Source organism: Peromyscus leucopus, chromosome 1, assembly GCF_004664715.2.
Source record: "Peromyscus leucopus breed LL Stock chromosome 1, UCI_PerLeu_2.1, whole genome shotgun sequence".
NCBI classification, from domain to species: domain Eukaryota; kingdom Metazoa; phylum Chordata; class Mammalia; order Rodentia; family Cricetidae; genus Peromyscus; species Peromyscus leucopus.
The window spans coordinates 99,045,547-99,057,272 of NC_051063.1; the positions used below are offsets into that span (position 1 = coordinate 99,045,547).

Here is an 11,726-nt window from a genome sequence, read left to right on the forward strand (position 1 = left end):
TCAGTCCCCAGAACCTACATAAAGGTGGAAGGAAAGAACTGGTTCCACAAAGTTGTTCTCTGACTTCCATATATGCACCATGGCACACATCTTCCATCTGCACCAATAATAATAAATAAAATCTTTTTTAAGTTTAGGAATTATTTACAATTATATGTGTGTATTTAACTTTTTAAGGAAATATCAAACCTTTCTATAGTGACTGAACAATTTTACATTCCCTCTAGCTATGTACAATTTTTTTTTTATTTTTTTACCACTTCTCTAGCATCTTCTATTTTCTGTTTTTTTATTATAGGAATCCTATATGAAATGTTAAGTGGTTCCTCATTGTAGTTTTGATTTGTAAGAATATTTTGTGTACTCAATGGCTACTTTTATGCCTTTTTTGGACAAATGTCTATTGAACTCATACCTATTTTTAAATATGTTGCTTGGGAATTTTGTTTGTTCGCTATCAAGTTGTAGGAGAGTCTTAAATATTTTAAACATTAGGCCCCCACAAGAAAGTTTGAAAACATTTTCTCTCTTCCCATATGTTGCTTTTTTACAATGCTGTTTCCTTTACTGTGCAGAAGCTTTTAACTTGGGGTAGTCTTACTTGATGAATTATTATTATTATATTGTGTCATTTTTATGCCCTACAACCCTAATCTAATGAGATGGTTATTTATATGTCCTAATCATTCCTTTTTTAATTTTTTTCACTGTATATACCAACCACAGTTCGCCCTCCATCCCTTCCTCCTCCTCCACCCCACCTCTCCCCCAACCTCCCATCCACAACTCAAAGAGGGTAAGGCCTCCCATAGGGAGTGAACAAAGTCTGGCACATCAAATTTAGGCAGGCCCAAGCCCTTACTCCCTGCATCAAGGCTAAGCAAAATATCCCACCAAGGAAATGGGCTCCAAAAAGCCAGTTGATGCACCAGGGATAAATCCTAATCTCTTTGCCAGGGGCCACACACACAGACCAAGCCACACAACTATCACCCACATTCACAGGGCCTAGTTTGGTCCCCTGCAGGTTCCCCAACAACAGGTTCCCCAGTCAGTCCAGAGTTCATGAGTTCCCACTAGCACGGGTCAGCTGTCACTGTGGGTTTCCCATCATAATCTTGATGTCCCCTTGTAACCAAAAGTTTCTCTAGTCTCACCTAGCCCCACAGTTCCTCAGCCACTTATAAAATAATCATTCAGAGGCTTAATATTAATTATCAATTGCATGGCCTATGGCAGGCTTTTTGCTAGCTAGCTCTTTCATCTTAAATTAACCCATTTATATTAATCTATGTGTTCCGTGGCTTTACCAGTTTGCTGGCATCCTGCTTCTCCTTTGACCTTTCTCTTCCTGTCTCTTCCCATGGATTTTCCACCTGCCTCTAAGGTGCCTTGCCATAGGCCAAAACAGGTTTATTTATTAGCCAATGGGAGCAACACATATTCCAGCATACAGAAAGACATCCCACAGTACCCCCTACTCATACAATCTCTCGACCCTTTTTTCAACTGGACTCCAGATGTTTGGACCAGTGCTTTGCTTTGGATCTCTGCATCTGCTTCCATCCATCACTGGATGAAGGCTTTATGATGACAATTAGGGTAGTCACCAATATGATTACAGGGGAAAGCCAGTTCAGGCACCCTCTCCACTATTGCTTGGAGTCTTAGCTGGGGTCATCCTTGTGGATTCCTGGGAATTTCCCTAGCACCAAGTGTCTCAGGAACTCCGTAATGACTCCCTCTATCATGATATCTCTTTCATTGCTTTCCCTTTCCACCCCTCCCCCTACACAATCATCCCATTCCCTCATGTTCTGACCCCCCATTCCCTCCCCTCTCTAATTCCCCACCCCAGTTTACCCAGAAGATCATATCTAATTCCCCCACCCAGTGCAATTAATGCATGTTCCTCTTAGAGTCAGTCCTTCTTGTTACATAGTTTCTCTGGGGTTGTAGATTGTAGCCTGGTTATCCTTTACTTTATATCTAATATCCACTTATGAGTGAGTTCATGCTGTGATTGTCTTTCTGGGTCAGGGTTACCTCACTCAGGATGATTTTTTCAAGTTCCATCCATTTGCCTGCAAATTTCATGATGTCATTGTTTTTTACTGCTGAGTAATACTCCATTGTGTAAATGTACCACATTTCCTTTATCTATTCTTCAGGTGAGGGTCATCTCTCAGTTGTTTCCAGGTTTTGGCTATCATTAATAATGCTGCTACGAACATAGTTGAGCAAGTGTCCTTGTGGGTATGATTGAGCATCCTTTAGGTATATGACCAAGAGTAGTATTGCTAGGTCTCGGGGTAGATTGATTCCCAATTTACTGAGAAGTCGTCATACTGATTTCCAAAGTGGCTGTGTAACTTTGCACTCCCATCAGCAGTGGAGGAGTGTTTCCCTTACTCCACATCCTCTCCAACGTAAGCTGTCATCAGTGTTTTTTATCTTAGCCATTCTGACAGGTGAAAGATGGTATCTCATAGTTGTTTGATTTGCATTTCTCTGATGGCTAAGGAAGTTGAACAATTCCTTAAATGTCTCTTAGCCATTTGAGATTCTTCTGTTGAGAATTCTCTGCTTAGATCTGTACCCCATTTTCAATTGGATTGTTTGGTATTTTGATGTCTAGTTTCTTGAGCTCTTTGTACATTTTGGCGATCAGCCCTCTGTCAGGTGTGGGGTTGGTGAAGATCTTTTCCCATTCTGTTTTGTCATGTTGACCATGTCCTTTACGTTACAGAAGCTTCTCAGTTTCAGGAGGTCCTATTTATTAATTCTTGCTCTCAGTTGTCTGTGCTACTGGTGTTATATTTAGGAAGTGGTCTCCTATGCCAATGCATTCAAGATTGCACTCCCAAACAGCGGTGGAAGAGTGTTCCCCACGGTGAATGATTTTTTTAATGTGTTCTTGAATTTGGTTTGCTAGTATTTTATTTAGTATTTTTGCATCAACATTCATGAGGGAGATTGGTCTGTAATTCTCTTTGTTGCATCTTTGTGTGGTTTGGATATCATGGTAACTGTAGCCTCTTAAAAAGAGCTTGGCAGTGTTCCTTCTGTTTATATTGTATGGAACAATTTGAGGAATATTAATATTAGCTCTTCTTTAAAATTCTGGTAGAATTCTACACTGAAACCATCTGGCCCTGGGCTTTTTTTTTTTTCTTGAGAGACTTTTAATGACTACTTCTATTTTCTTAGGGGTTATAGGACTATTTAAATTATTTATCTAGTCTTGATTTAATTTTGGTATGTGGTACCAATCCAGAAAATTGTCTATTCCCTTTAGATTTTTCAGTTTTGTGGAATACAGACTTTTAAAGTATGATCCGATGATGCTCTGGATTTCCTCAGTGTCTGTTGTTATGTCTCCCTTTCCATTTCTGATTTTGTTAATTTGGATAGTCCCTCTCTGCCTTTTGGTTAGTTGAGATAATGATTTGTCTAACTTGTTGATTTTCTCAGAGAACCAACTCTTTTTCATTGATTCTTTATATTGTCTCTTTGTTTCTATTTTCTTGATTTCAGCCCTCAATTTGATTATTTTCTGTCATCTACTCCTCCTGGGTGAGTTTGCTTCTTTTTGTTCTAGAATTTTCAGGTGTGCTGTTAAGTCACTAGTGTGAGATTTCTCTGAATTCTTTATGTGGGCACTTAGTGCTATGAGCTTTCCTCTTGGCACTGCTTTCATAGTGTCCCCATAAGTTTGGGCATGTTGTACATTCATTTTCATTTAATCCTAGGAAGTCTTTAATATCTTTCATTATTTCTTCCCTGATCCAGTGGTGATTCAGTTGAGTGTTGTTCAGTTTCCATAAGATTGTAGGCTTTCTGTAATTTGTGTTGTTGTTGGATTCTAGCTTTAAACCATGGTGATCCAATAAGATACAGAGGATTATTCCAATTTTTTTTGTATCTGTTGATGTTTGCTTTGTCACCAATTAAGTGGTCAATTTTAGAGAAGGTTCCATGAGGTACTGAGAAGAAGGTATTTTTTGTGTGTGTTTGGGTGAAATGTTCTATGGATGTCTGTTAAGTCCAATTGAGTCATAACATCTGTTAGTTCCCTTATTTCTCTGTTAAGCTTCTGTCTGGCAGACCTATCCAGTGGTGAGAGTGGGATTTTAAAGTCTCCCACTATTACTGTGTGGGGTTTGATGTGCAATTTAAGCTTCAGTAATGTTTCTTTTACAAATGTAGGTGCCCTTGTATTTGGGGCATAGAATTGAGACTTTATCTTGATGGATTTTTCCTGTGATGAATATGAAATGTCCTTCTCCATCTCTTTTGATTAATTTTGGTTTAAAGTCTATGTTGTTAGATATTAGGATAACTACACCAGCTTTTTTAGGTCCATTTGATTGGATAATCTTTTCCCAATCCTTTACTCTGAGGTAACGTCTGTCTTTGTTGAGATTTGTTTCTTATGTGAAGCAGAAAAAAAATGGATTCTGTTTTCATACCCATTCTTTTAGCCTATGTCTTTTTATAGGTGAATTGAGTCCATTGATATTAAGAAATATTAATGGCCAGTGATTTTTAATTCCAATTATTTTGGGTTTTGGTGGTAGTGGTGGTGGTGGTAGTGTGTGTGTGTGTGTGAGTGTGTGTGTGTGTGTGTGTGTGTGTGTGTGTGTGTGTGTGTGTTTCCCTCCTTTGGGATTTGCTGGTGTGAGGTTATCTTTTGCCTGTGTTTTTGTGGGTGCAGCTAACTTCCTTAGGTTGGAGTTTTCCTTCTAACACTTTCTGTAGGTTTGGATTTGTGCATGGGTGTTGTTTAAATCTGGTTTTGTCATGGAATATCTTGTTTTCTCCATCTATAGTGATTGAAAACTTTGCTGGGTATAGTAGTCTGGGCTGGCATCCATGATCTCTTAGTGTCTGCAAAATGTCTATCCAGGATCTTCTGGCTTTCAGAGTCTCCATTGAGATGATGAGTGTGATTCTGACAGGTCTGCCTTTAATATGTTACTTGTCCTTTTTCCTTTGAAGTTCTTAATATTCTTTCTTTATTCTGTATGTTTAGTGTTTTGATTATTATAAGGCAAGGAGTTGTTTGTTTGTTTGTTTTTTGTCCAGTCTATTTCGTGTTCTGTAAGCTTCTTGTACCTTCATAGGCATGTCCTTCTTTAAGTTGGGAAAGGCTTCTTCCATGATTTTGTTGCATATATTTTCTGTGCCTTTGATCTGGAAATCTTCTCCTTTTTCTATCCCTATTATTCTTAGGTTTGGTCTTTTCTTGGCGTTCCAGATGTCCTGGGTGTTTTGTGTTAAGAATTTATTGGGTTTAACATTTTCTTTGACAATGAATCTATTTCCTCTATGGTGTCTTTGACACCTGAGTTTTTGTCTTCCATCTCTGTTCATTCTATAGACTATGCTTGCATCTATAGTTCCTGTTCATTTATCCAGATTTTTCATTTCCAGAATTCCCTTGGTTTGTGTTTTCTTTATTGCCTCTGTTTCAATTTTCAAATCTTGAACTGTTTCCTTCAGCTGTTTGATTGTGTTTTCTTTGCTTTCTTTGAGGGATTTTTCCTCCATTTCATTAAAGGAATTTTTCATTTCCTCTTTAAGGGCCTCTATCATCTTCATAAAGTTATTTTTAAGGTTGTTTTCTTTTGCTTCACCTGTATTGGGATATTTAGGTTTTGCTGTTGTAGAATCACTAGGTTCTGGTGGTGCCATATTGCTTTTTATGTTTTGAATGTATTCTTAACACTGCCATCTACCCATATGGGTTGGGGTAGTTACAGGTACAGGTGTTGATTTTTCCTCCAATCGGTGCAGGTGCCTGTGCCTCTGGGGTCACTCTTGCTCCAATCGGTGCAGGTGGAGCTTTGCCTCTAGGGGCTTCTGATGCCACAGGGTACAGTTGGCCTGCTGACCCAACTACTGGACTGCAATGAGTGGGGGATGGGCATTGGATATGCCTGGCACCTGGAGCCTAGAGTGGGGCTGTCCAGCCAGAAGACTAGTCACTCATCTCTAGTTGGTGCAGGTGGAGCCTATACCTCCAGGGGCCTCTGATGCTGCAGAGGTGATTGGCCTGATGACCAGCTGCTATGGTTGGGATGGGTGGTCCACAAACTGTTCTGCAGAGGCACAGAAGCAGAAATCTCAGAGCCCATGTAGCCACACAGAGTGCTGCCACTGGGACTTCCTAATCATTCTTATAACATAAAACATTCATGTATTTTCTTGGGTCACACCTGAGAAATAAACATTAATGTTAAATTTATCTGGGCTAAGTTGTTTATGTCAAAGAGATTTATGAATAGGCAAGACACCTTTTAATACTATATTAACTATGAAATTAACATTATTTTACTCCTAAAGCTGGATCTTCCATGGGAAAGTCTAAAAAATGGACAAACAAGAGAAAACAAGACAATGAAGCAAAATCAGATGAAGATAAATGGCCAAAGGTTTGTAATCAACTCTGGACCAAGTATTTTTGCCCTTGAAAGGAGTAAAATAGCCAGATCATAAAGATATCCAAAATCTTAGAGGACTAGGGTAAACTGTGTCCTACAATGCACCAGAGTCAATCTGTGTTGGTACCAACATGTCTCCAAGGAGTCAATTGAAGGAGAGCCAAGTTCTAAAGAAATCTAGCTCTCTGTTCATTCATTTCTGAGTGCCTATGTGCACAGTGCTTAAATTTCCTGAGCCATTTTTCTCTAAAAATGGTTTATCCAAATGATGAAGCATAATTAAAAATTCAGTCTAAAGTTACTGAATAAAATTCATTTTATTTTCTTCACTAACCACAGTTTTTTTTTAATTCTGTGCATATATTCTGTTATCTTAATACATACAACTCTCACATAAGTTTGCTTTGGTTCTTCTGTTCTATTTCTAGGAATCTCCACATTGTCTGAGAGTAACCCAAATCATTTCAGAATAATAATAGGCAAAATATGTAATAAATATCTATGATGTGGTAGGTTTCTCTTCACTTCTCTTCAGATTCCATTTTATTCCCATGAACTTTTTCTTTTTATCTGCTACATCAGTTCAGTAAAGTCTTTCTTTCCCTTTTATCCCAGGAAAATATAGTAGCTACTAATTCTGTTATGAGTGCATTTTAATTTGTTGTGATGCCTTCACTTGCATAATAGTGCAGTCTAGTTAACCATTTACTCATTTAAAACTCTTTGTTTTGAGCCCTTTAATGCTGAGTTCTGAATTATGTTTCATTCTTTGTCAAACCATTGCCAAACAGAAAATGAGATAGATTTTTGTAAATTAGTAATATATTCTTGCGTGCATAAATTGTTAGCTTAAACAAGTCTTTTTATTATAGAGTGATAACAAATACTATCACTATTTCTGTTCCTTTCTAGAAGTTTCAAAAATTAATTACTTCAATGAAGCCCAATGGACCTACTACTCACCCTGTAAAACCTCAAACAATCAGTGATATTGAAGAAACAAAAAAAAATCACCACTTTGATGACTTGATCCAGAGGCTTAATCTACAATGTTATTATCCCAAGAAGATGACCAAAGTTAATTTTCTTCTGATAAATAAGATCTCGTTCCTGGGCATTCAACCGAAAGCTGAGAGGGAACTACCATATTGTTTTCTGGAGAAGCTATTGGTATTGGATTATAATTTAAGATTCCTTGTTTACAGAAAGACAATTTCAAATCTGTCCCAGGCAGTGACTATAGAGTCAGAAAGAAAATTGTCAAGATTTGAGGACTTTTTTATGATTAAGGAAGGACATTCAGCCTCAGTACCAATTGCATTCACCCACTGGACATCCAAATGGCAATTTTCCACTGTGCTGATGACTTCACAAGACAATTTATTTTAACCAAACTTTCCACTTGCCAATTTGCTCTCCCATTTTTGGTGCCCAATCATTGCAATTCCCAAGTTGAATTCCCTCTTTGGTCCCTTGGACAAGTCAGAAAAAGCTGGAGGGAGGTGGAAAAAATAGGTTGGGAGACAAAAATTAAGAAGTATGATAACCAACTGATTAGCTCACAGCCTACACACATTGTATCATTCATAAGAATTGGAGATTTTGTCTTGACTTCTAAGTCACAGATTCTGAATTTACTCCTGAGTAAGGAAAAACATGACCATTTCTTTCACAATCATTTTAGGAAAGGCAACAAGAACTCTCTGTTAATGGCAGGGATGGTGGAAATCTGCTGGTTCTGTCCAGGTGGAAGAGCTGAGGACAGATTTGAAAACTGCATTGCCTTCACCAATCTCCATGGAAATGCTGAACTATATGAAAAGCAAGTTAAGTTCTTGCAAGAGGTCTCCTCAGTCACTGTACTCCTCCTGTCAGCTTCAGAAAATGCTTCAGGAAGTGCAAAAATGAGCACATCTATTCTACATGAATTGTGGAATCCACACAAACCTCTCATCTGTCTGTTTGAAAATGTAGAAAATATTCTGGATGAGAAGTATGCTCCTCACAAAGTGAGAATTGGCATCAAGGGTCTAAACAAGGTAGAATTAGCTGATAAAATCACAGTTACATTAGCACAGTTACTGAAAGAGTCTACATCCCCATGCAGTTTGAATAACTGTGCCAACATTGCTAGGAAGTATGGATTTATCATTGATGAAGACCAGAGACACTTCCAGGAAGCAGGAAAAAAAGCAGACAGCATTGTAGATCTCTTAAGAAAAGTGAAATTATCTCAGATAAAAGAAAGCCTACTGCCTCTTCAGGGACAGCTATGGCATGATTGGTGCAGGAAGGACAAGGAATTCTACCAACTTAGAGAAAAGGGGAACAAGACCATTGAACAATACAAGAATGAGATTGAAAAGGAAAAGCAAAATATACGCTGGGAACAATATCACAAAGTAGTTCATCTTAATGGCCTGATGGAGTCATTTTGTCAAAGTCTCCAGTCATACCCAGAAACTCACACTGAGCTCTACTTCCTGCAAAGACTGAGTTTGTTAATAGATCAACTAACCAAGACAGACTTAGAAAACCTCCACCAAAGGCACAGTTTTCTGATGACTCAGGTGCAAACAGAGAAACTGAAGCAATCAAAGGCAGGCTCCATCAGACGCTGGGAGGCTGATCTAGAAGCTGTTTCCAAAGAAATCTGTGATTCTACCCTGGGACCTGAGCATCTTCTGAGAGAATTGGGCCAGATCTATGAAGCTCTGGAAGAAACTTCTTCCCAAACAAATACACTGTATCTGTCTGTTCCCCAAATGGCTGCTGATCTGATGGTATCTGGGTTTCCTATTGAGCTAATGGATGGGGATACTTCTTATGTGCCCTTGAAGTGGGTAGCAGCTGTTTTTGACAAGGTCTCTGAGAAACTTGGAGATAAAAAGGTGTTTGTTCTTTCTGTCCTTGGCCTGCATAGCTCAGGGAAGTCCACTCTGCTGCATGCCATGTTTGGGTTGCAGTTCAGCCTCAGTGCTGGGAAGTATACTCGGGGTGCTTACATGCAGCTCCTGAAGGTAGAAGATATATTCAAAGAAGAGCTGGGCTTCGATTTTTTGCTTGTTGTGGACTCAGAAGGACTAAAGGCTCCACAGCCCATGAACAAAGCACAGAGTAAGGAAAATGAGCTGGCAACCTTTGTCACTGCACTTGGAAACTTAACTCTAGTCAATATTTGGGGGCCAAACTTATCAGAAATACAAGATGTTCTGCAAATAGCTATTCATGCCATTCTCAGGATGAAACAACTGAGTATCTCCCCAGGTTGCCTGTTTGTTCATCAGAATACAGAAGAAACCATAGATACAAATGAAAGTATGGCAAGGCGACAACAGCTGCAAGAGAAATTGGATGAAATTACACTTGCAGCAGCTCGATATGAACAGTGCTCAGATGTACACTGTTTCAGTGATGTCATTAAGTTTGACATCAGAACCCACATCCATTATTTTGCTCATCTGTGGGAAGGTTATCCCCCAATGGCCCCTCCTAATCCCTGCTATAGCCATAATGTCCAGAAGCTAAAAAGCAGGATTCTTAAGTTTGCCAAGGAAGAATCCAGGGGAAGTATTTTGAAGATATCAGAATTTAAAGTCCGAATACAGGATTTATGGAGGGCTTTGGTGAATGAGAACTTCATCTTCAGATTCAAGAACACCCAGGAAGTTGTGGCTATGGATAAACTGGAGACCACATACAATGGTTGGACCTGGGAGCTGCGAAACTTTGTGCTGGACTTGCAGAATCAGCTAACCAAACAGATTCAAAATGGGTTAGTTCAGGAGATTGTGAGAAGTTCAGTTGAAAGCCAACTTGTGGGTAAACATGAAGCCATTAAGCGAGAACTTGAAAAATATTTTCAAGAAGACCAAGATAGAGACATATTGGCTCCATGGAGAGGAAAACTTGAAGATGATTTGAAGACTCTTAAAAAGGAACTTGTAGTAGAAACCATCAAAAAATGTGAGGATGTAATAAATAAAAAGAAAATTCAAGACCTTTTAAAGGTGCAAAAAGTAAAAATTGAACATAAGTTACAAGAAAAAATTAGAGAAGTGGCCACATCTGTCAAGAGCACTGAGTTGCATGAGAAGGAGCTGAGAGATATGTTCAACAAAATCTGGTCAGAGAACATCTCCATTGTTCTGCCTCCCTCACTCTCATTTGCTGACAATCCTGACATTGATGTTGACCTAGAGAACATTTTGCTGCAGCATTTTAAACAGCATCCTCATATTGTCAGTAAAATTAGATATCGTGGTACAAAGAACCCATTTTCTATCAACTATTCTAAACATGTTATTACTTCTCAAACTTCACAAATAAATGCACCTTCTGTGGAAGATTTTGAGACAGACATCATAATGAACACAACAGCTCACATTATGAAAGTGGTTAAAGAAGTCATAAATATAAGAGAACAAAACAACCAAGGATACAGTTCTAGTTACTTTCATGAAATTCTCCAAGTGATTGACACTGAGACTGCAGCTGCAACTCAAGGACTGGCATTTGGGCTAAGCAACAGATACAAACTAGAGCTTGCCCTGGAGCTATGCCAAGAGGCAGCAAACAGTTTTAAAAGGATGTCTACTGCATTCAAAAGGGCAAATAACCCTGTCCTACATCTAGAGAGCCAAAAAGAGGAAAGTTTTAATGATTTTAAGTTATTCTACAAAAACTGCTCAAACATTGATTGATTTCCTCTGATGCAAAGTTTTTCCTACCCTATGAATTAGTATAAATACTCAAAATCCTTCTCAATTTCCTTGTCATCTGTTACATTCCCTTCTGTGATGAGCATTTTTGTAACTCAGACAATTAAATACAACCAATTAAACACACAATTTGGATCTATCCTAGAAGTTTAGAATTAGTGAATTGTCCTGTAAGTAATCTCCAAACTACTATTTTACCAGAAGTTTAAGTTAAATATTTATTAAAAATACACAAAATAGGCTATTCATTTTTATTAACTATTATAGCAAGCAATGCAAAAGTATATGATGAATATAAATAATAATAAAATCAAAGAGGCTGAAGAGATGGCTCAGAGATTAAGACCCAAGTTCAATCTCTACCATTCATATCAAGTAGCTTGAAACAAATTGTAACTTTAACTCCAAGGAATCTAATGCCCTCTTCTGGCCTCCACAGGGACACACACACACATACACAAAATAAAAATAACTAGGCATGGCTTTGTGCTAGAGCGGGCTGTGAGCACTGTGGGGCCCAGATATGGCCGGCAGGTTCTGGCTGGGTTCCTGTGTGGAC

The 11,726-nt window shown here is 38.5% G+C and overlaps 1 protein-coding gene across 4 annotated transcripts in view; it reads left to right on the forward strand.

Moving 5' to 3' along the window:
- LOC119089236 (interferon-induced very large GTPase 1-like) overlaps positions 1 to 11,409 on the forward strand; it is a 59,180-nt gene extending 47,771 nt beyond the window's left edge. For all 4 annotated transcript variants that reach the window (XM_037211820.1, XM_037211833.1, XM_037211823.1 and 1 more), the window contains 2 exons: positions 6,349 to 6,437; positions 7,359 to 11,409. In XM_037211820.1, coding sequence (XP_037067715.1) covers positions 7,787 to 11,149 — 3,363 coding nt within the window. In that variant the 5' untranslated portion in view covers positions 6,349 to 6,437; positions 7,359 to 7,786 and the 3' untranslated portion in view covers positions 11,150 to 11,409. The remainder of the gene's footprint in view (positions 1 to 6,348; positions 6,438 to 7,358) is intronic.
- Positions 11,410 to 11,726: the final 317 nt, after the last annotated feature.